Source organism: Electrophorus electricus, chromosome 21, assembly GCF_013358815.1.
Source record: "Electrophorus electricus isolate fEleEle1 chromosome 21, fEleEle1.pri, whole genome shotgun sequence".
Classification (NCBI taxonomy): domain Eukaryota; kingdom Metazoa; phylum Chordata; class Actinopteri; order Gymnotiformes; family Gymnotidae; genus Electrophorus; species Electrophorus electricus.
In genome coordinates this window covers 8,802,410-8,826,399 of record NC_049555.1, presented here as the reverse complement: position 1 = coordinate 8,826,399, position 23,990 = coordinate 8,802,410, and the positions used below count along the sequence as shown (strand labels likewise).

At 41.5% G+C, this 23,990-nt stretch overlaps 2 protein-coding genes across 6 annotated transcripts; one reads left to right on the top strand and one right to left on the bottom strand.

Moving 5' to 3' along the window:
• Positions 1–144: 144 nt before the first annotated feature.
• mfge8a (milk fat globule EGF and factor V/VIII domain containing a) lies at positions 145–10,021 on the bottom strand. Of its 3 annotated transcripts, none has more exons than XM_035521101.1 (11): positions 10,001–10,021; positions 8,931–9,030; positions 7,661–7,786; positions 7,426–7,557; positions 4,659–4,772; positions 4,264–4,445; positions 3,918–4,073; positions 3,680–3,824; positions 3,293–3,495; positions 2,945–3,100; positions 145–1,467 (listed from the first exon to the last, which is right to left on the bottom strand). In XM_035521101.1, the coding sequence occupies exons 2-11, from the start codon at positions 9,004–9,006 to the stop codon at positions 1,324–1,326; spliced, it is 1,434 nt and encodes a 477-aa protein (XP_035376994.1). In that variant the 5' UTR covers positions 9,007–9,030; positions 10,001–10,021; the 3' UTR covers positions 145–1,323. The 3 variants fall into 3 exon arrangements, with proteins under 3 accessions (XP_035376994.1, XP_026869609.2, XP_026869611.2); XM_027013808.2 differs by lacking the exon at positions 10,001–10,021 and adding an exon at positions 9,122–9,178 and having other exon boundaries at positions 8,931–9,033; XM_027013810.2 differs by lacking the exon at positions 10,001–10,021 and adding an exon at positions 9,122–9,173.
• cpt1aa (carnitine palmitoyltransferase 1Aa (liver)) lies at positions 9,471–22,250 on the top strand. Of its 3 annotated transcripts, none has more exons than XM_027013806.2 (19): positions 9,471–9,644; positions 10,517–10,683; positions 10,779–10,921; positions 11,042–11,213; positions 12,054–12,158; positions 12,600–12,737; positions 12,856–12,933; positions 13,013–13,120; positions 13,484–13,571; positions 14,764–14,959; positions 15,432–15,620; positions 16,380–16,485; positions 16,648–16,764; positions 16,919–17,083; positions 17,657–17,788; positions 19,503–19,655; positions 19,963–20,076; positions 20,517–20,609; positions 20,744–22,250. In XM_027013806.2, exons 2-19 carry the CDS (start codon positions 10,543–10,545, stop codon positions 20,816–20,818), a joined length of 2,313 nt encoding a protein of 770 aa, XP_026869607.2. In that variant the 5' UTR covers positions 9,471–9,644; positions 10,517–10,542; the 3' UTR covers positions 20,819–22,250. The 3 variants fall into 3 exon arrangements, with proteins under 3 accessions (XP_026869607.2, XP_026869608.2, XP_026869606.2); XM_027013807.2 differs by lacking the exon at positions 13,484–13,571 and adding an exon at positions 14,064–14,148 and having other exon boundaries at positions 10,514–10,683; XM_027013805.2 differs by having other exon boundaries at positions 10,514–10,683.
• Positions 22,251–23,990: the final 1,740 nt, after the last annotated feature.

The window sequence follows — 23,990 nt, the reverse complement described above, 5'->3', positions numbered from 1 at the left end:
AGGCTCAGTTAAGATTTTACCCATTATAATTTGAAGCCTTCTTGTTGATGTTTGCTGTTTAACTCAGCAACAAAAAGATCAAAGGCGTGCACAACATAGATAAACTTGTACAAAGGCAAGCAAAAACAAAGCAGTGTCCTTCAATCTTTTATTAATGACTGTTAAAGAGAAACAGACAAAATATTTACAATTGGTAAGAAATCCTCAAGATTCTACACTTTTCTCTAAATTTGGTTGTTTAAACTTTATTGTTTAAATCAATAAATAAAAAGGAATAGATTTCAACATGAATTAGAAATCACACTAAAAATGCAAAGAAATATAGCCACTACAATGCAAATGTTGCCACTTCAGATGAATGTGTTGGTACATGTTTAATGTCAATATACTGTTTAAATATAAACTGTTTTAATATACATTTTCAATTAAAGTCTTTCCACAATATTCATGTTTTTTTTCTGTCAATTTATTGCACAATCCCTGACTATACTATAGTCTGATTATAAAAATGAACTCCAAAAACAAAACTCCAAATGAGTATTGAGTCACATGCTTTTTACTTGTGCTCCATTCCTTAAAAGCTTAGGGTAAAACCTTGGGGTAAAACGAGTCACTGGACACCATGCTGATTACGGGGGGCAGTCAAAGGTCCACATAGGCTTGGACACACAGTGAGGTCAAATGACAGGTTTCTGATCTGGCACCACCCAAGAGTAGCAGGAACCTATCCAGAGCTTGTCTGTGCAGGCAGAGTGAAATCTACACTAATGACTGGGGCATTTTACCCATACAGCAGACTCTAATAATGGAGAAGTTGCACTTAAGAAAATGTGTAAGCTAGCTGGACTGTACAAACATTTGGTTGTACATCAGACCCATGGTTAGTGTAAACTAAAAATGTTTGTAACAAAGCGTGTAGGTGTTGAAGAAAAACAAGCCACTGCTAGAAACCCACTATAACATCTCATTCAACAAGCATGTTCAACTTGAACAGTGTCATCTTTCCTTGTGTGATAACTTTGCAGCAACATGCAATACAAAAGAAAGTGCAAATATTAAAATTATAAGCATGTTAAAAACATAGGCAGAAGAGCAAAAGGAATGCTATTACAAAATCCTACAATTCTTAGTTGCAATGCCATTAAGACAATGCAGAGTCAGTACAATTGACGTTTTTGTGCTAAACCCAATCATTAACACACAGTGACTGCGCTATCATCTAGGCATCATGGGCATCAGCAGGAGTCTGAAAGAGAGAGGCCTGGGGCTGTGGGTGGGAAGCAGGGAGAGGGGTCAGGCAGCCCCCAGTCCTCCACAGGGTCTCTAAGCGTCACATCCCAGGAGCTCCATCCGGACAGTGATTCGTTCATGCCACTCCCAGGGGAGGAAGCGCACGAACCGGGCGAAGAAGGGAGGCTCAAACAAGTTCTTTTTGTGTGTGTTGTTGTCAATGTTGCCTTTGAAAATCTGGAATGGATATATGAACAGGACATATGCCAGTGAGTTTGGTGGGTCGGTGTTGGGTGGGTTACGGAGGAAGAAGTTCAGGTATCACACATACATTTTGCATTGAGCAAGGCCATAATTGGGGGCATGTGGAGCACAAAAATGATTTCAATATAGGAAGATGTAGTTTCACAACTGCCCATAACAACAACCCATAATATGGAATTTTCCACATAAGCCTTTCTTTAGAGAAGCCACAAACTAAACCATGTTGAGAGAATCTTGAGAAGAAGAGACTGCCTATGATCCCAATAAACATCTCATGATAGGCAGTGAGTGCCTCGACCAGAGAAAAATAGGAAACTGTGGATTGATATACCACACAAAGAAGGTCTGGCTTGGGTGGGGCTCCTGTACTTCTTAAAGACTCATAAACAGAACAAACTGAAACTTGGTCACATAACCAAACCCAGCCCTGAAGTCTACTAAGATTCTAAAGACTTGTGTTTTCTTTCTAATTTGCTTAATATTCATCTTTTGGCCAAACAGTGTACATATTCAAAGTCCAGTAAATGCCTAATTTAATTTGCCAGAATTTCTCCCCTTTTGATGTAAAACAGGTGGTCCTTCTGTTACCTAAAGCTTATGTCAGCCTTACTCTCAACAGTCAGAAAGCTGATGCCCCTACAACACACCCGCTTTCTAAGAAAAATCCACATCTATGGTATAATTTGTGTGGAATTGTTACTGTACGCATAGCTGTGCTGTCCAAGTAAAAAATGTTTTTACACATTGATCAATATACTGTGGTGATTGTCTTGGAATAATTGATTCCATGCAGTCTTAAATTTGATTTTATAGATCACACAATTCACACATATCAAGGCATCCCAGTGATGTCATGCTTGCATCTTATAGAATCAGGTGTTATGGTGTTAGAACAAGAAATGCAGACATTACCTCCAGTAAAAGATGCTGGAAGTCAATGTTAGGCTAATTTATTCTACAGTGATTTTTTTTCTTTTTCTTTTCACCTTCCTCTGAGCTAGCCATTTGTGCCTAAGCCTATAATTTAATTTTTAGCATAACATAAAACAAAACAGCTTCCATTCTCTAAAAATGAGGCTTATCTGGTGCCTGAATTTCAGAAGGATTTGCATCGGAATCCTCATTGGTAGGTTCATAGATATATGGTTGTATTACACCAATGCTCCATCTTTGAGAATTATATTCAGTTCCAGTGGAGTACTATAGCAGGAAACAATCTGTGACAGACAGCTGTCAGTCAAGGACCATGCTCAGTCTTTTTTCATGTAGGACTGAAGAGCTAATTATATTGGTTTTTGAGCAGTGCTTTATCATAATTCTGTTTTTACTGAAAATCTGCTGGATATTAAATCATACAAACATTTTTAGGACTCTAACAATTAGTCCCCGAATCTTTAAAATTAAACAAAATTCTAATGCTGTATGTAAAGATGAAAGTGTGCTCACTGACCTTGTCTGCCCTCCTTGTTTCATCTTTTACAACACTCCACGATGTACCATCATCACTGAATGCAATCTTGAAGGCAGACACAAACTGCACAGTGCCAAAGTCTTTGGCTCCCTGCGTGATAATGCCTGCGATTCTTTTAGGCTTCTCCAAGTCCACCTAATGAAGGTATGGCGGAAGCTAATATAAAATCTGTGCACATACAGTTCAAATGAGTTTATTTGGCAACACTGCCATAAAGGCACTATAAATGTTTCTCACCAAAATGAAAACAATATCGTTAAGGTACATAAAGTCCCATGTAGTTATAGGAAATGATAATCCTATTGCTTTTAAAAAAGAAGGTGTCACCTGAAGCCACTCAGATTGGTTGTTGGAGGCTGGAGACCAGGCATTGGTTTTGCCTAGCTTGTCCAGGCGAGCGTAGTGGGGGAGCCAGGTGAACGCATCGATGCCCCAGGTGCGGAAGGCACTGGAAGCTGACAGTTGGCTGTCCAAAACAAGGCGAGACTTCATGCCCAGAGACTCAGCACAGCCCACCGCATTAGATTGCACTGCAAAACAAGCCATTAGATGAGAGGAATCAGAGCGGCACTTTGGCAAAAGTCAGGAATACAAACTTCCCTGCGTGCATTTCCACTACAGGCCAAGAAATAACAATGAGAAATAAATAGGGAATGCATTAGGAAAATGCTGCTAAAGAGGAGGCGATACTCCTCCCTGATTAGGGCACATTACCATCGAGTTCACAGCCAATCAGTTCCATGCGCAGAGTACATGCCTGCCGGCATATCACAGGAATGATGCGGATGTACTGAGTCACAATAGGTGGGTCAAAGAAGTTAGTCTTGGTGCCTTCGTTATCCATGTTCCCGATGAAGACCTGCAGGAACAGCACCTGAGGAGTGAGCAGCAAACCGAGGAGTGGCAATTTAAAAACAGGGAACAGCAGCATTGTTTCAGCTCTGGTGCTCACCACATCTTTCTTCTGACCACGAGCTCTGTACATCATGTAGTTTTTGCCATCAAAGCTAGATGCCACCTTGAAGGTCTTGATAAACTCGGCCGTGCCCATGCGACTTGCTCCTTGGGTAATGATGCCAGTCAGACGCATCTTCATCTGCAGGTCAATCTGCAATCCCAGCATTGGAATATGAGCAGACATTCATATAAAAAGACATGATGAACTTTCTAGGTTTTGTAATCTCATAACTCAATGTCTTCTAATTTCAATAACACCTAAAAATGTCAACAGGCTAGCATTTGCATGCCAAAATTATACCAAGAGACAGTAAGCTGTCCATGTGATATTTCTGACTAACCTCAATCCAAGGGTTCTTGTCATGCGGGTTAGAGCTCCAAGCATTGACAATTCCCTGGTTGTTGAGGCGGGCAAGCTCTGGGCCCCAGCGCTGTAGCCCCAGAATGCCAAAGTGGATGGAGGAGGCGGAGATCTGGGACTCAACTATTCCCCCATCTTCCATTCCTAACAGAGAGATACAACCTGCCAAGGCAGAGACATATTAGCACTAATATATTACTATTACACTATAAACCATTTGTGGCTTTTTAAAAATGTAAAGATGCTATATTGATGCTGCTATTTGGTCAGTCGCTTTTAAAAGTAATTAATTAATTAACTAACTAAAACAGTGTGAATTGTGGCATTAAAAAGTGCGGGTGGTAAAGAAAATGTCTTATTAGTCAGCGTACATACTTAGGTGGCATTGCTTCCCTACGTAAGGGGAGGGGCACTGGCAGGTGTAGTCTCCATCCAGATCTCGGCATATGCCCCTGTTCTTACAAGGCTGGTTGGCACAGTCATTCACATCTAGAAAAATCATACAAGATTCTTATGTTACCTTAAAAAGTGAATTGAAAACAATACAAAATAATGCAATGTTATTATTATTTTTATTATTATTATTATTTAGAGTTGATTAAAGCAAATCTCATTTTAATGCATGTAAAGATTACGAAACCATCCTTTTGGTTTCTCTGTTAGCCACAGCTGAAGGTCTTTGAATCTGCCTTCAGGTCCCTTTAATTGAGCTTCAGGTTAGGCATTTGCTGAGTGATGCGAAGAGCACTAAAATGGAGAGACTGTGTGTTTTTGCGGACAGATGCAAGCCCTACTCTCTCCTCCTTAAAAAGAGCCAGTAGGCTCAGTGGGGCATATCCCACTGTCATCCAGGAATCCCAGACGGCAGAGCGCAGCGTGTCTAGGGGAGATAAACACATCGTGGTGTCCGGAAAGGAACAGGTCACGCCACCTTTAAATCTTCTGTTTACTCCCAGACAATCTAATGACTATTTTCAGATAGGAGGCTTTGAGGGAATGTGGTGACACATGAAGAATGCCTGGGCATGCACAGTGCAGACACACTGCAGCTCCAGGGTCATGACCTCAGACAAAGCCTGGACAGACTCAGCAGTAACACCTGCACAGGACACACAGCGGGGGGAAGGGAGTACTGAAAGTCCAGAAAAGCATTTACAAAAAAGTGAAAAGTAACATAGTTGTTACTAATCTTACTATTCATTTGTTTATTTGCAGTTCCCAGTAATCACCACTAAAGGGTGATTCTTGCTTCCCTTTCATCAAAGACTGAAGCTAAAAAATATATTACAGAAAATGAATGGTGACAGTTTTCTTGTCACCATTTTCCTTATATGGTAACACACCATTCAAATTTAACACACCCTTCAAACTATCATTCAGAACAAGGCTAGTGTTCTATAAATATCGTCCAAAAAAGGAAACAAAAAAACAAGCACATGTTTACTGCTGCTAGCTCAAAACTTGCTCTATCCCAATGTTTATCACAGGCTTGGCATTCAGTAATCCAAAGAGGACACAAAACCCAAAGCAGCATTTACGTCAGCACCAATGGTCCTCACGGAACTGCAGCTCTCTGAACAGCTAATAGGATTGATGAAAACGCAAAACAACTCTGTCTCAGTAGACCATAATTCATTACAATGTGATTTAGTGCATGGAATAATTAAAAAACAAAGTAATCTATGGGTTTTCACCACTCTGTGTTTTCTTTTATCCCAGTGTAGAGACATCAAAGGTTTGCGCTTTGGTCTTCGGAATATGACAAAGTGCATATTTCACTGTTTTTGTTTATGTTTGTATTTTTCACATGGCATCATTTACAGATTAAAAAGAACTCTGGATTGCCTTGGAATAAAAAAAAAAAGAAAAAATGTTAATGCGCCCCTGAACCTCACTGAATATTCTTATTATGTTTGATGAAAATATGTTCTGGATCATTCTTTATGGTAAAGTGCCCAGACTGTTTTGTATAAAACTTCTTAGTGCTTGATGAGAGCTTGCCTAATTGTACTGAACATGCCTGAATGGCGGCTGTTCCTGGCGAAGACTGGTGCTCTCTCAATGCCAGCAGCTGGGATTACATGAGACAAATAAGGATACGTTCTCTGTAAAATCTACTTGGAATTTTCCATCACAAAATAACTAATAAAATTCAAAATCTTAGGGACCAGTGCAGAATTGGTTCAGATGCTGTGTGACTCTCAGAAAGTCTTCTGAAAATAGCAATGTCTCATTTCAGTAATCATCTTAACATTTTACCTTTGTAAAAAGCCATGAGAGTCTGCTACACTCTACAGAAGACTCAATATGGGATACATACAATTAGGAAACAAGCACTTGGGATCTGTCAAGCTAGCAGAAGTAATAAAAGTCACAAACATAACTATTCAACATTGAAAGCCTTTTACCACTTCAGTCCACATAGTTTCACTGAAGATGATATCAAAAATACCCATGTCCTTATTACACACAACAGACTGGAAGACTTCATTCTGAGACCTAAAGTTAAAATAGTTCTGCAGCACAACCTATGGGATATTTGACACTTAAAAATCACATCAGAACAAAAATCTTCCATTTACAAGTCAAGCCTGACCATGGAAATCAAATAACAAATCAAATAACAAATTTATAAATTCCTTCAGTTATAGTATTCCCTAACCATAAGCGCCGTCTGCATCCTGGGCATGTCTGCATGAGTATGAGTAGTTACAGAGCGTCAGAGAGAAAGAAAAATCATAATTTGTCAGAGGGCCTTTCCATTACCACAAGAAAAGTCATGTAGCAGAAATGTTCCTGCTGTAGCTGCGATGGGGGAAGTGTGTCGCAAGAAAACAATGTATTCCAGAACTATGGCCAAAGGCTGGCTCATTCATGTTCCTGTTTGCTGCAAAGTCCTGACTCCTCAATGAGAATTGACATTCAGTTCTTCACCAGCAGAATGATAAATGACACGAAGACAGCATAAGTCATTTTTTGAGTGTCACTTTAAATAATGTAGGCCATGAATATGCAGTTTCCTTTTGGACACATTTTACGATACCCACTGTGCGACGTACGATCAGTAGTAGAATGAATACACAGTTCTGCAAATTAGACAGCTCCTTCTCCCAGCATTATTATGATAAGGTACTTTACTCACTGATTTGACATTGCATGCCCTCAAAGCCAGGCTGGCATTTGCAGATGTAGCCATTAAAAACATCTCCTCGTCTGGAGTTCATGATCACCTCACACTCCCCGTCATTTTTACATGGGTTTGGGCTGCATGGACCTGATAGGGCAAGTTTATTAACACAAGAATAATTTTCCACTGACACTGTTTGAACATATGCAGGTTCAACCTATGTGCTTGACCAACATGAGCTAACCATTACCATTTTCCATAGTATTGCAAGTGTCCCCTGCAAACCCTTCAGCACAGATGCAGAGGAAGGGTTCTTCTCCCACACCGGTCACACACGTACCTCCATTGTGGCAAACATTCACCTCGCAATATTCTCCTACAAGGACACAGAAATGCACGCACACACACGCACACACGCACACACACATAGACATAGACATAGACATAACCAACCAACCAACCAACCCCCCCCCCCCCCCCCCCAAACATGCACACACACACAAACAAACAAACAAACAAGAATTCAGCTAATTTCAGAGTTAAAGTATGAACAGAATGGTTATTTGAAGCATTTTGGGAACAGATTGCCTTGCCCTGCATGTTAAGTTTGGCGAGAGAAAAAGAGGCGAACAGGGAGGGCGTGTTTTACGTGGCTCAATTGGAGCAGCACACAGAACAGTACAAAGGGGGTCCGAACTGTGAGTAGCATGGGCAATGGGGCTTCGGCATCTGCAAAGGCTGACAGACCCCATGTGTCAAACAATTTCTGTAATAATTCATAAATAATTAACAGGAAACGACAGTGGAATAAAGGGATGACACCTACTGTGAAACTAATTAATATGGAAATCGCTCAGGAAAAGAGCGATGTAAATGTAAATATTCAGGATAGCAATTGCTGCTGTATGAAGATGTCTGATGGGAATGTGTATAAAATGGTACATCAAGAGCATGTGGTTTCAATGTAATATTGGTTTCAGCAACAAAAAGGAAACTTAATGAGAGATGACAAATAAATCTGCCTTGAGAAGATCCTTGAACGGTACCGTATACCTAATCTTAAAAATTTGTTAGGACACCAATCCTGGGAATTAGGTCAAACAAGCTATAGAAATAAGATTTAGCAAGATAGCAAGAGAGTTGCTATTATTAAATTCAGTCAATAAAAACTTATTACACTTTGTAAAGAATAAAACACAATGTAGGAGAATGTGTTATCGTAAATACAGCGACGCCAATGAGACAACACAATACAAATGGTAATAGAAATATGACAGAGTCCGCCCCCGTCCAGTCATTTGTTAATCGCATTGTCACTTTGTTTTAAATCGTATCAAAAATTAAAATGAGTTAAACTTAACAAAATCAAACCATGTGCTGGTTTTATAGATAGATAACTGATCCCATATAGGCAACTAACGAATGCCTTGAAGATATTCAAGTTCTGTTTAAAATGAAGAGAAAAATACCACAAACTACGTGACATGGAACATAATCCCTGATCTCACATAACGACTTACCATTTACACCGCAAATACAGCAAACGATTAAACCGGCGATGCCGAGATCAAAGGGACGGAATCGTCTATACCTCATGCTGGTTCACTGCTGAATGTATTTCTGCTGAAATGCAAGTATGTTTACTTTTTCAAAAGTTATCCTGACGTCATTCAACAGCACATAAGGTTCCTTCAGCTTAATGAGGTTTTACCGGGACTGGTGTAAGCAACCTTCAGCTTAATGAGGTCGGTTTTACCGGGACTGATGTAGGTTAAGGACCAAATCCGTTCTTTGAACTATTTTTGAATATTGTGCGTTCCTATGGCCACCTATTGGTAGAATCGAGGTAATGTCAAACCGGCAGGACAACCGTAAATATATATAGCTATTTGCTGGTAGCTTTAAAAATGGTCTTTATAATTTTGTTAAATGTTCAGACGTTACATGTTAAATGCTTAGCTGTTAAACAAAATGGATAATTTTTTTTTCGGTACCCAGTTTCACTCCGCTCCTTCGGGTGGCGCTGTTCTAACTTACTGCTTTTGACGCGGTGGGCAGCGGGAGCGAAACCTTACTATGAGGGCACAAGATGCGCCCACAGACTTATTAGCTAGTTAGCTTCTTCATAGAACTTGGTGTCCTGGCTGACTATCTAGCGTTCAAAGAGAAATAATCCAGAGACCTATATCCCTAGATCGATTGCACTTGAAAGGTGCTACAAACAATCTTACAAGGTAACTTATCGGACGCATCAGCACACATTAAGTATGGCATCTCGCTAACGTTAGATGATTGGCGAACAAACTGTCGAGAAGAATGCGGAGAGACATAATCACATAACCAACATGATAATCATTATGAGAACATCTTTCCGCGATAGTCTTGACAACCTGCTTGCTATTTAGCAAGCTAACGGTCTACATATCTGTTTTCGCCAGGGAGCGGCAGTATATAGGTTTGCTAAATTAGCTAGTCGCTTCCTGACATTGGCTGTCTTCCTCTACTAACTACGAGTTCTGTCAAAGCTATCCAACTAATTTAAGTCCATGAAGTGCTTCGCCGCTTGATAAATTATAACAGCAACGTCTACCTAGATTTGTGAAACAACGATCATGTAAACGGCGTATATGACGTGTCATTCATCCCAGGTCAATACCGCAGTTCTCTTGACAGTAGCCACCTAGGTGCATCTAAGGAATGCTGGCTAGGATGCGATATATCCGCGTCGCATCTAAGATATGTGCATTCACGCGTTTAGCTAAAGGAAAGATTTATATATCCTTTGCACAGCAGCTTGATCTGCTGCGAACTGCATTGTTCATCATTCCACTTTAATGCGTAGTATTTAGCCTATTTCTGGACCTGTGGATTAGGTGGTGACTTGTGAAATTCATTTTCTCTTTTGTATGTAACAGATATGTTATAGGCAGCCAGATAGAGTCTACAGTCATTAGGCATATAGCATCTTGTGTAACTACAGATTGGATACACCCATCTCCTTTGACTTGGTTTACACTGGCATTACCAACAGGTTATCCATCTCCTTTATTCTATTCTGATATCTGCTTAAATTCTGTCATTTTTTTCTCCCTGTCTTTCAAAGTAGGTTTTGCTGACTGTGACCCAGTCAGTATGGCAGAGGCTCACCAAGCAGTGGCCTTCCAATTCACTGTGTCCCCTGATGGCATTGACCTGCAGCTTAGCCATGAAGCCCTGCGCCAGGTCTACCTGTCTGGCCTTCACTCATGGAAGAAGAGGTTCATCCGCTTCAGGGTAACATATCACATGCTGATGCATTCCCTTCAATACACAGAGGCTGGAGAATGGTAGAATCATGTACGTATTCTTCAATGGAAATGTGTCCACAGAATGGGATTATGAATGGCGTGTATCCAGGCAGCGCCCCCGGGTTTGTGGTGGTGCTAGCGGGGTACATGGGAAGGGCAAAATATGTTCAGGCGGACCCCTCCTTAGGTCTCTTCTGTAAACTTGGACAATACATACCAGTGAGGTAAAGCTAGATCTGACTTCTGAGTTGATTGCATGATGTAATCCATATAAAGTCACTGTCATAAGGTATGTTTGTGTAGTTTGCATAGTTTGCATGCTCTTTTGTTTCCCCTGGCTGCAGTAACTATATGTCCTTGGAAACCCAAAGGAGAGTGGGTGGCATTCTGGTGGGCACAGGACTCTGGGTGGCCATCATATATACCATGAGGAACGTCCTGAAGTTCCTGCTGTCCTGGCACGGCTGGATGAGTGAAAGGCATGGTGCTGCAACATGGAAGTCGCGTGTCTGGCTGGTGAGGATCATTAGGCCAGCCAGCGAGGCTTTCAGGGCTCTACGTTCATGGCCCTGCCTGGGTGCTAAACCTGACTAACACTGCTTTTTGACTAATTTTGAAGGTTGCATTTGCATCTATCACTAACTTTAAATTTTGTGGATAGGAATATTGCACATGCAACAAGGTACGTGGAGTGGTGCAAGAGGAAATGTGACATTTCAAATCTGCCAGTGCGACAGTAGTGTTGAACCCATTTTGTCTTAAAACAGCACTTGTGCTACTGCTTCCTTGGTCCTGCTCTTAGCGCAAACTCAGTCAACAAGGTGTTTCTCACTTCAGGTAGTCTCATAAAGACATGTCCACTTTCTCACAGTGGGCTTTTGACCATGAACATCACCCCACTAACAATATGTCCCCCTATTACTTCTGAAATACAGTGCTTAATTATTTTTTAAGGAAAACAGTTATTTTATGATTATTAAATGTGAATCAGACAGTTGGCATGTCATTGCGCACACAAACTTATATAATTCAAATAATTGGTTATTTCACAATTATGTAAATATTAACTTTATTCTCATCATGGAGAACAGAAGTAAACAATAATGCTTAATAATGCAGAAATCCCTGACAAGTATCGCTGTTTCATCCATGACTTTCTTGTTTGTGCTTTTGTTCCTGCACGCTTGCTGCCATGACAAAATTGTCACTGCTGTCACCAGCTCATGCTTTGCTTTGAATAGAAATGAGGACTTAATCTGATTTCATATTGAGGTGACATGTCTCACTACACCTGCTGATCATATATTCAGTCTAACCCTACATCTTTTTGTAATCTGTGTAAATGTGTGTTCATAGGCACTAGTGAGGATCTTCTCTGGGATACAAACACCTACACTGTGCAGCTTCCAGACTTCACTGCCAAATTTACCTGTTCCCTCTGTGAAGGACACCATGACAAGAGTAAGCCAAACTACTTCTTAAAGCTTCATAAAGAACATAGTTTTAAAATATTCAAAACATTAATCATACAGTTGGACAGCTCATCATTCTAATTTACTTTTAATAAATTTTCAGATTGGTAAGAGGTCAACGGTGGTTTAACTTTGTAGCTGGACCTGGGTCTAATTTTCATTTAGCTTGGCTTGGTATTTGTCACCTTAAAATATGAGGTACAGCGTGTGATGTTTTTACTTACTAAAAGGCACGCTCTTATATATTAATAGACTGAAATTGTGTTGATATGGATGTAATACTGAATGCAAGTGCCACTAGTAATTGAACTTGGCCCTTGGAGGAAAACTAACATCAACATTAATCTGTGTGACCCTTGTTTCATACATAGATTGTGAGTGCTGTAATACTGGACTTGGTCACGCCTTACTAATGTCTCTGTGCCCACAGTATCTGGAGTCTGTGCGCCCTCTTCTGGAAGAAAAGGAGTATAAAAGAATGGAAGTACTCACTTTAGACTTTCAGAAGAATTATGCCCCTAAACTCCAGTGGTATTTGAGGTTGAAATCCTTGTGGGCAACCAATTACGTAAGTTTGATTGCTTTTTTGCTTTTTGGTCATGTTGCTAAATATCTAAGGCTTTATTACAGCCAATTTGATATGTGTCCTTATATCACTCTTTTTTGAAACGGGGTCCTGGTTCCAGGTCAGTGATTGGTGGGAGGAGTATATCTACCTTAGAAGCCGCAACCCAATTATGGTCAACAGCAACTACTATGTAATGGTAAGCCGCGTTCTACTAGTTCCTCTGATCAGGGTATTGCTGGCCCTCTCTAACTTCAGTTTCACCTCCTTCCCTCCAGGACTTTCTCTACGTCTTTCCCACACAGCGGCAGGCAGCCAGGGCTGGTAATGCCATCCATTCCATCATGCTTTACAGGAAGAAACTGGACCGAGCTGAGATAAAACCGGTTAGAACATCTTTACCTTTGCGAAATTATATTTCACACAGTGAAGCAGTGTGTGTAGAGAGACCAAATAATGCTTTTTGGTAGTAGGAATGTTAACACTTGGGAATTAAATATCTACTTTAAATGCTTTGTTGTTCACTTTGGGCCATTTCGGCTACCTGCTTTGAAACACTAACCAAATAATGTGCTTCAGCTATTTATTTATTTCAGCCAATTACACCTATAACAGCATGATTGTGTGTTTTGGCTTGACCGTTTGGAATACTCTAAATGACATCTTTCCAGATTGGTCAGCTCTCTGCTTGAGTTTCTCTGCTGATTAAAAAAAAAAAACATTTTTCTTCATGCCTCCTGTTGGAGCAGCTCTTTGCCCTAGCAAGCAGCGTACCATTCTGCTCTGCCCAGTGGGAGCGGCTGTTCAACACTAGCCGCATCCCAGGACAGGAGAGGGGTAAGACGGGCAAGCCCCACCCCTGCTTAACTAATCCCCTTCCCCCATGACATCTGCTGTGCTAGTCCTGGGCTACCAGTCATTCCAATTAGTGATTAATTGGGGAAAAATCTTTACACGTTAAAAGCATTGTCTGTCCCATTGACCGGTTAATTGCCTTGAGCATAGAGACTGTAGAGTGCTGGTTAAACAGGGCATTCTGTTCAAGCTCCAGGTCTCCTCATTCCCATTTCATTCCTCTAGCATATCAGAATTTTCTTTTGTGTCTGTGTGCGTGTATGTATGTGTGTATATATGTATGTTTCCCCTGGAATTGCAACTAAGATCCCTTTCCTTGAGTCCATTGAGTTCAGCTCGAACTCCCTTGCTCTCTTCCTACAGTTTATTCCCTACAGTGCAGAGTTCCTATAGGACGTCGATAGCTGCTTGGCCCGTTTAAGCCCCTCCTCCCCTCCCCTATTTTATTTGACCTCTTCCTCTCTACTTTTTCAGTTTTTGCTGCAAAACACTATTCCCATGTGCTCATCACAGTATGAGCGCATGTTCAACACCAGTCGTGTTCCAGGCATAGACTCAGGTACCGACCCCAGACACATCACAGTCCGTACGCAAATCCCAGCACTGCAGCATGCTTCACGGCTGTCTGCCGTAAACCTAACAGACTTCAGTCGATTTCCTTTTGATCTGTGATTACCACCTTAAGGACTGATGACAAGATCAAGCTAATCTGTTTCGCCTTAATCTGTTTATTTCAGTGAATCTACTAGCTCCAGCTTGTGCGCGTGTGTGTGCGTTTAAACATAAGAAAGCACTCAGAGTGCAGAGCAAGGCCATTTTTAGTATTTAGTACTGTTTTATCATCTATCTCTATACATATCTCTGGATTTTTTTCCACCATAACCTTGTAATTCAAGATCTCCATTCATGGCTTGTACAAAAGATCAGACATTTATTTCATGTCAAAGTACTGCTAAATATGATGTCCTGGGGCCAGGGTGTTGGTTGGCGGGATAACCTGATGACTAGTATGCATTGTTCGTACATGAAATAATTGTCTTGACCTGACTCATTCCCATGATCCCAATATTGTGGCATGTTGTGTTATAATTACTGATTGTGCTGGAGTCTCTGAATTTAATATTTTTTTGTACACTTCAGCCTCCCCTCCATTCTCTCGTCCTTGTGACTGCAGACACCCTCCAGCACGTGTCGAACAGCAGGCATATTGCGGTGTACCACAGGGGGCGTTACTTCAAGGTGGGGATGTTTTATGATGGGCGGCTGCTGTTGCCACGGGAGATAGAGCAGCAGATGGAGAGGATCCTAGCTGACACATCAGAGCCTCAACCAGGAGAGGAGAAGCTTGCTGCCCTCACAGCAGGAGACAGGTGTTGTATTGGTCCTGTCTTGTATTTATTTATTGTTTGACATTTTTGTACTATATTGGATTGTTTGCACTTGTGTAGCATGTTGTCTGTTGCACTGTTGTTTTTTTTGTTGCACCATGGTCCTGGAGGAACATTGTCTCGTTTTTGCTGTGTACTTGTATATAGCTGAAATGACAGTAAAGCCACTTTGAACTTTGAGGTGCTATTCCCACACATTAGACAGGGTTGAACGGGAAGGTCCATTTGCAGGGGGTGCTGTGGATATGGTTGCTTAATGGTCTGACCCAAGCTAGCTATAATATGCAATAGTGGTAGTGGGTGAACTTGGTTTGTCTATGACTAGAAAGCAGAACAGAAGACAAGAAGACGACAGTCTAGGATTCTTGACTTCCTGGTAGAAAATGGTGAGAAGTGTTCAGTGTATTCAGTCTCAGATGTTGAGAGGTGGCTCACACGTTGCTTTGTGTGTCAGAGTACCTTGGGCATGTGCTCGTGACGCCTACCTCAGGCTGGGCAAGAACCGGCAGTCCCTGGACGCTGTGGAGAAAGCCGCCTTCTTTGTCACGCTGGATGACACAGAGCAGCGCCATGATCCAAACAACCCAGTGGAGTCCCTGCGCCGCTACGCCAAGTCCCTCCTGCATGGCAACTGCTATGATAGGTAAATGGAGAGCTCAAGAGCGCCACCTGCTTTGTTGGTAGCTTGTTGCAAGTTGTCCACTTCAATGGCTTAAAGCTGCTGTTATGGATGTTATAGTCCTTGCTGATTTTCACATGGCTACTAAAAACTTCACCCCCTTCCTTTAATGCAACATCCACTGTCCAAGCTTTTCTCCAAAGCCAAAGATGTGCACATGGAGTATTTATTTTAACCCAGGGGCGTCACTGGAGTGGGCCGTCAGGTCTTGAGCCACGAATGTTTCGATGCCAGCCCCGAAAGATTTTGTCCAACTCAGGGTTGGTAAAAACTGTGCTTTTGCACTGCTGTCACTTTTAAAAGTTACACTGCAGTATCTTTTTAAGACAGTGTTGCGCTTAATTACTGGCGATAACATTGAAGTTCTTGACTAACATTGTGCTCAACTGTGGCCATTCTAGGGGAAAAATATTTTGTGGCTAGGCTCAAGTCATTGGTGGCTGGAGCCTCGAATTAAACATCCCTAGTAATGCCCCTAGTCTAACTTCCTATGTACTGCATGCACCTGCAAAATATTTGACAGGCAGGGAGGACCGCCTCTATATAGACAAGGATCCTCATTGGTTATTCCCAGTAACATCACCCTGTTGAAATGTATTGCTGCTTATTACAGAGCCTAGGACAGTCATGAGACATTATCTTACTCAATGCAGCTGGTTTAGTGATGGTGATCTTAAAGTGAATCTCTTATAGCAGCATTATTTTAAAATCCTGCACTTTCAGGTGGTTTGATAAGTCTTTCAACCTGATCGTTTACAAGAACGGAACAATGGGTCTGAATGCAGAACACAGCTGGGCTGATGCTCCCATTATAGGCCACCTCTGGGAGGTATGTGCGTGCTGTTACTCAGATACGGTAACCCACATACTGTAATCAGTACAGCATATAATTATATGTTTATCTTATGCTCATATTATGGAGGCATTTTTATGGCTTTGTTTTTTTTTTGTGTGTTTATTATTATTATTATTATTTTTTTTTTAATTAAAGCATGTGCTGTTTATGGACCCCGTCAAGCTGGGTTATACATCTGATGGCCACTGTAAAGGCCAGCCTCACCGCAGCCTTCCTGGACCTCAGAGACTGCAATGGAGCATCCCGTCTGAGGTTGGTTACCAAAGCTACCAAAAGCAACAACCCCTTTTGTTCCCCCCTATTTGCCCACTTACTGTACTCAGTAGATCACCAGCAGCTAAGTGTCTGAAGTCAGTCCCATGCCTGTTTTTTACATCACTGATACACTCTTTCCATTCCTCGTTAGTGCCAGAGCATGATCGACAACTCCCTGGCAGTGGCCCAGGCTCTGGCCGATGACGTTGACATCCACATCATCCCCTTTGAGGATTTTGGGAAAGGCCTGATCAAGAAATGCAAGACCAGCCCAGATGCCTTCATCCAGATCGCTCTGCAGCTTGCCTACTTCCGGGTGAGTTCACAGTGCAGGGTGAAGGGTGACTTGTACAGAATTTTTGTGCCACTTTATTAGAAACATATGCCCAGTAAATTGAAGTAGCTGACATAAGTAGGTAGGCAGCCAATATGTTTCAAGTTCAAGTTTGGTTAATTCGTCACATACATAGTCATAGTTTCCATGTGCAGTTGGTTATCTTCAGGTCCTGCATCTTTCCAAACCCTGTGGACTTGATCATTTTGGGTAGCAGGCCCCCCCTCAGTAAACACTGCCATGTGTTACACACATGTACCAGTTCAACACCCACTACCATGTCACTGCCATGTCAGTGCTGTATTAAAAAAAAAAAAAAAAAAAAAAAAAAAAAGCTTCCACCACCCAAATATTAAATGGTCAGCAGTGGTCCTGGGGTTAGAATCAGACCATTGATGCAATTGATAAATGGAGTGGAAAGAGTAATTGTGCATGTCTTAGGATGGACAGCTTGTAACTGGACATTTAGAAGGTAAGGGTAGGGACAAGATAAGCGTTTCTAATAAAGTGGTGAGTGAGTGTAGTTCCCACACTAAAGTTTTATGTGCTTTGCAGGACAAAGGGAAGTTTTGCCTGACTTACGAGGCATCCATGACTCGTCTGTTCAGAGAGGGACGGACAGAGACCGTACGCTCCTGCACCATGGAGACGTGTGCTTTCGTCAGGGCCATCGTCAACGCAGAGCCGGTACTATACAGCACTGGCCTCGAAACACCGCAGAGCATTCGGGCACATTGAATAACACTGCAGATTTCAGCCGAAGAATGCTACCGTTTGTGCACTTGCTGGTTTAAATATGTTAGCCTCAGCCAAAAGTGGTGGTTGGGTTGAGATGTGTTGCTTCTTAGTAAACCATGAGTGCGTTTGGTAGCAAGCGGGAAGGTGCCTTCACCAAGCAGACAATGACATTCACATGTGACCATGTACCTTTTGTCAAGCTCAGGATCAGATTCTCACACTCATAACACCTTTCAGCCTTACACATTATGGCACCTGTAACTGTTTTTGGAAAAGGTTGTGCCAAGTGATTCCTTAAGAACTGGTAAAAATGAGGGAAAGAAAGCTTCAGTCCATTTATTCATTTAATTATAATTTTTTCAAATAGCTACTATACTATTGTTTTTTATTTTCTCTTCATTGCAAAGCAGTCATGGGGCTCTAGTGAAGTAGTTTTGCTTTTTGTGCAGTTTTAGTTTCCCTGTTGCTATTTTGACATGTATATTAGATAAAAGCACATTTTCCAAACCTTTTCCACTGAACTCCTTTCTAACTGCTTAATGCAAATGTGCAGGAAAACTTATGGAGATGGGAAACCAAGACAAGTGTAATCCTTGTGAAAACTGAAGCAAGCATGACCAGTTATGAGGCACAGTGTCATTATCTTGAAATTACGGAAGTATTAAATGTTCAATCTGCTGGCCTTCCACTGAGCTTTTCTGCTCGCTGTGCTCTCCTGACGTACGCATGAGTGACTTGCAGAACTCCAGCACAACACAGTTGGAATTTGGGCCGGGTAGCATGTGCTGGGCCGGTTACCATGCCCACTGTTTGAAAAGGCTAACGTTTTGGAACACTCTGGCTATAGCATTCCATCTGGAGCATGCCTCAGGAGTGCACTGAGCCTGCACTCCGACAGTCTCTGAATTTATGGGTGATCGTATGCTTTGGCATTTAGGCAATACATTTTAAAACGCATGCAAATTTCTTATTGGCAAAAACGTTACGTGCATGTCTGAGGCGGGGGTTGAGTTATGGTACACTACAGTGGGAGATGAACTGAGGTTTTACCTGTCTGTAGCTTGCCCAGACAGGAGCCACTTCATCTGGGGAATGCAGGGTTTGATCAGTGGCATTGTGAAATGGTTTGTAATGCCAGTTCAAAGCACATGATTAAACATTTAATCCTGCACTTACCTATTTACATGAACATGCTTTTAAAAATAACACTCTGACAGAGTTCTGTCTTAATGGTCTCCTTAGACTTGTCTAATAACTAGCATAAGGACTTCTTCCTTTGAGACAACAAAGCACTTTTGTAAGCTGCTCTGAACAAGAGCACCTGCTAAATGTTGTAAATGTAAAATAAATGTAATGGTGGCCAGAAGTAAATGATAATAAATAGCAGTAGAAAGGCAGTATTCCCTTTAGGAAAGATGGAACTGCATGTCCTGGCTTTGCAGCCTAGCTGGCCAAGACTTTATAAGCAAAAGGTGTTTTATTAACAGTAAAAGCAAGCGTTGCCTAGCAACTCCCATGCAGTCCTTGCAACCAAATTGTGATGATCCTCTACAACAACCATGTGATCTTTTACTTATAATGTCAGTTTTACTTTTGGAGATTTTGTTTTTTTAGTCAGTGCTGAAGAGAAACAATGACCCTTCTCTCATGTCTTTTTGCTCAGAAAGAGAAGAAGCTGAGCTTGCTCCAGACAGCGGCCAAGAAGCACCAGCAGATGTACCGCATGGCCATGACAGGCAAAGGTATCGACCGACATCTGTTCTGCCTCTACCTGGTGTCGAAGTACCTGCAACTGGACTCCCCCTTCCTTAAAGAGGTAGGATGAGAATGGAGCCAAAATCAATGAGTGAGCCAACACCTCTGGATGCTTTCTTCCTCATCTGAAGTGACTTTTTTGCAAAGATGCATGATTGAAACTTGATGTAAACTCACTCTGCTGGTATTAGCAATGCCTGGGTTATCGATACCACTAAAATGCTTTAGTTTCCAGTATTAATACAGTGTTATTTCATCCAAAATTATTGTCTCTGTGTAATATAGAATTGACTCTGGTGATGGAAGGTGATGAGGTTCTTCCAGAGCAGTAGCACTGACGGCACCTGGGGCGCTCTCGTCCTCTACAGGTGCTGTCCGAGCCATGGAGGTTGTCTACCAGTCAGACTCCTCTTCAGCAGCCTGAGCTGTTTGATCTCGTCAGGCACCCCGAGCTCGTGTCCAGTGGCGGAGGTTTCGGCCCGGTGAGACCCACAGAAATGCAGTTTCCTTAGCATCAATACCTTGTGCGTCGCAGATTGAGTCGGTTTTAAGCAGCCACTCAAGGTTTATTTTACTTTTGGGGCTAAAGGGCATGTAAGTGAGACCTGAGTCATTGTGCTTGTGCAGAAGCCTAGGGTGTGCTGTCTTTGGACACAGTGTTCCCAATTACAGGTGATGACAGCCTGGTTTAACGGAATGGTTACGATGGTAAATCATAAATAAACACCATTGTAAAGCTGTTTGGAATCAACATTTCACATTTTAGTCCATTTAAAAAGAAAAAAGAAAAAAAAACCAAACTGTGCCCATCGCTGCCAGGACAGCTGACAATCAGGTCCAATTCCACAAACTTCCTTCAGGAATTCACATGTGGTAAGCGAATGTGGTATGTGTCCTAGAAGGTGGTTTTGTGCTGTTCCAGGTGGCTGATGATGGTTATGGTGTGGCTTACATTATTGTGGGGGAGAACCTTATTAACTTCCACATCTCCTGCAAGCGCTCCAGTCCAGAAACGGTCAGTAAAGAACCACACACCAGACTTGTACTCATACACATTTATACTGTTAACACCACATGACTGCCTTGATGATTGATTTGATTTTTATTTATTTATTTCCCCCCCCCCCCCCCCCCCCTTCCCACCTTCAGGACTCTCATCGCTTTGGCAACCACATCAGACAGGCAATGCTTGACATGTTGGACTTGTTTCAGCTACCGCTATAGGCCCTGAAATGAAAACTCACTGTTTTCTTTTGTTCTGTATTATGGTTTTAAACAACCTTGCAATACGAAACATGCTTCTGAGTTCATTTATAATTGATTTGACATCATTTGTGTATGTGAATGAGAGAAAAATGTCTGTCTGGGGGTCTGTGCGAGTGCATGTCTGTGTGAGCATCTGTGCATGCATGGGTGTTTGTTTATATGCAAGTATGTATAAGCAAGTTCTGTCTGAGTCCCACTTCAAAAGCAGTGGCACTACCGGAGCTGGTGCCTTAATGAGACATGTAAAGGGAAGTGTAAGGGTTAATCAGTAGCCAGTTTAACTTAAGCCCATTAATCAATTGCATTAAACACTAATTTAACAGGTGGTGACCTCGCTCCCAGCCCTTAATACATTTACATAATGAATAAGGATTGCATTCAAAACCACAAGAACTAACAGTCTGCTGACATTTCAACTTGCATTTCAAGTAGGCGAAATAACTGCCTGACCATAGGTCACTGAGGAAGTCGTTTATTTCCATTGGCTAACCTCGTGCAGAGCTCCACAGTCTAGATGTAGCTGATGACGTCATTGTGGTGAATCTTGCCTGAGGTGTTACCGAGCGCTGACCTTGTGGTTGCAGCAGAGATGGGCTTTGCTGGCTTTCTCAGCCGTTCAGCTTCATTCCTGGTGTGGTGCATTGCACACATCATGGCTTAAAGAGTCTTTACAGAGTGCAAGTGCTGTGATGCATGCGCACTGAGTAGCCTCTGGGCATAAAGGGTCGCAGGGCATAGTTCACAGCACTATGAAGGATGAAGTCATAATTCCACCCCCCACCCCCCCACATGAACAATTGGAGTAGAGTAGGTTTTTTATGGATTTTTATTTATTTTTTTCGTTTTCTTGTTCATTTTCAGCTTTACCATAGAAGATAGGCATGCATGAAACAATACTGTACTAAATTAAGAGTAGCTTTTAGGGATTCCTACCTACACCCAGATATAGGATGTTTTATTGTTCAGAGAAGGCTACAAACATTGGTGAACATTTTGTTTTTATTTCATTTTGTAGTGTTTTGCTTCAAGGTTTTACGTTTGGAAATAACTCAAACTTTTATTTATTTTGTGATCATTTATAAAGCTATTTATTGTGCTTGTTATTGCACAGACTATGTACAATGAATGTCACTTTAAATGTTTGTCTCTGTCCATAACAAAGCAATGATGTGGAATATTCATGGATTTAAAAAAATAATAATTTGCACCCATACATGTGCTTTATGCCCAAATACAGTAACAGTTAGAAGATCAGTCACATGGTTTTTTTGATCAGTCATTTGCAAGACTAGCCTTCATGAAGGTGCATTCATATAGCTCTTATATATAATCCGTATCCATAGTTTTAAAGTCCAGTAAGACAATTGTATTAAAGACTTCTAAGTCAAAAGTCTGGCCATTCCATTTATCCTGCCACAATTCTCACTGGTCCTGCCAAGTAAAGGTTCATTTTATATGGTCCCTGAGAAGTTACAGGTGCCACCAGAATCTAAATGCAGTTTAAGAAATGTACCAATCAGCCATAACATTAAAACCGTCTGCCTAATATTGCACAAGTCCCCCTCTTGCTGCAAATATAGCTCAGAACTGTTGAGGCATGGACTCTCAAGACATCTGAAGGTCTCCTGTAGTGTATATAGCACCAGCATGTTAACAGCAGATCCTTTAAATCTTGTAAGGTACACGTTTGGGTTTGTACTTGTTTTTTTCCAGCTCATCCCAGATGCTCAATTGGATTGAGATCCAGGGAATTTGGAGGCCAGTCAACACATTGCCATGTTCTTCAAACCATTCCTGAACAAATATTTTGCAGTATGTCAAGGTGCCATTAGCCTGCTGAAAAAGCCCAGTGACATTAGGGAATACCATTGCCATGAAGGGGTGTACTTGGTCTGCAACAATGTTGAGGTTGTACATGTCAAAGTAACGTCCACATGGATGCCAAGATGCAATGTTTCACAGCAGAACATTGCTCTGAGCACACTGCCTCCATCAGCTTGCCTTCTTCCCACATACCACTTTTCTTTCAACGATGTGTCCTTGCTTATTTTGAAGATTGTTCTGGTTACTGTGAACTAGCGAAACTTTTAAGAATGGACCCATGTTTCCACTGGTTTGAGAGTTCAACAATTACATATCAGGATGTGGGTGTTGTGTGAAAGCATATCTAACTGTCCAGAATCAACTTTTTTCCCAGCTTTTTCAGACTCATTGATGATTCATTGCTGCACTTATTTTGCTTTTAGTTGTAAATGGAGGAAAAGCAGGTAAGCGACTTTACTAGGAGATGCCACGACCCCTGGCCTTCATCCACTTGCTTCACTGGGTTTGTTGGTTCCAGACCAGAAAGATTATGGGGCTAGAGCAGCACTAGTTTTGTTGGCTGAGAGCCTTTTTGTGGAGGAGAAATATGGAACCATTCAAGATTTTGGCATCGGTACAGATGATCTTTACATGTTTGTCCATTTTTCCTACTTTCAATACCTCAACTTCAAGAAATGACTGCTACTTAAGATATCTCACCCCTTAACAGGTGCAATTCTAACAAAATGTTACTGATTGTTGTATGTAAACTATATGATTTATTTTTGGAAGCCTTCTATTCCCTTGTTGCTCTTTGCTCATGGGCATAGTTCAATATATGACAAACTACAAAGGCATCATGAAGCAATGGCAGCTAGGATCTGGTGAAGTGAGATATAATATTGAGGAGGCAGGTTATTTTGTCATAATGGAAAAAAATGGGTATTTGGAAAAAAATATTTGTGGCAAACCCAAAACCCATGTGATTTTTTTTTTGGGTTGCCCAATATGCCTTGCAGTATTTGCCAAAACGTGTAGTCTGGAAGGATGACATGTCAAAATTTGAAATGTAGAAGTGAGCTGTGGTTCAAACAAACAACGTACAAAAGGCAAAACAAACCAAAACTCAAACAATGGAAGACAATGGACATAGACAGGGCAGACAAACAATCATGATAATACTAGAAACATTCACAGCAGGTACAAGGGCAACAACACAGTAGAAACAACAACAATGAGAGATAAACAGTTTAAATAGGCAGCACAACTGAACTGAAACAAGGAACATCTGATGACATTAACTTGTTTGGAACAACAGGATGAATAA

What these genes read in the sequence shown, in the direction of transcription:
- mfge8a (XM_035521101.1), bottom strand. Translation starts at nt 9,006, where the DNA reads ATGAGGTATAGACGATTCCGTCCCTTTGATCTCGGCATCGCCGGTTTA. An exon ending in GGGCATGCAATGTCAAATCA is followed by an intron (nt 4,773 to 7,425) that starts GTGAGTAAAGTA and finishes TGATTTTTCTAG; the next exon opens with ATGTGAATGACTGTGCCAAC. An exon ending in ACCAATCTGAGTGGCTTCAG is followed by an intron (nt 3,101 to 3,292) that starts GTGACACCTTCT and finishes TACCTTCATTAG; the next exon opens with GTGGACTTGGAGAAGCCTAA.
- cpt1aa (XM_027013806.2), top strand. Translation starts at nt 10,543, where the DNA reads ATGGCAGAGGCTCACCAAGCAGTGGCCTTCCAATTCACTGTGTCCCCT. An exon ending in GCCCTCACAGCAGGAGACAG is followed by an intron (nt 14,960 to 15,431) that starts GTGTTGTATTGG and finishes TTTGTGTGTCAG; the next exon opens with AGTACCTTGGGCATGTGCTC. An exon ending in AGCGCTCCAGTCCAGAAACG is followed by an intron (nt 20,610 to 20,743) that starts GTCAGTAAAGAA and finishes TCCCACCTTCAG; the next exon opens with GACTCTCATCGCTTTGGCAA.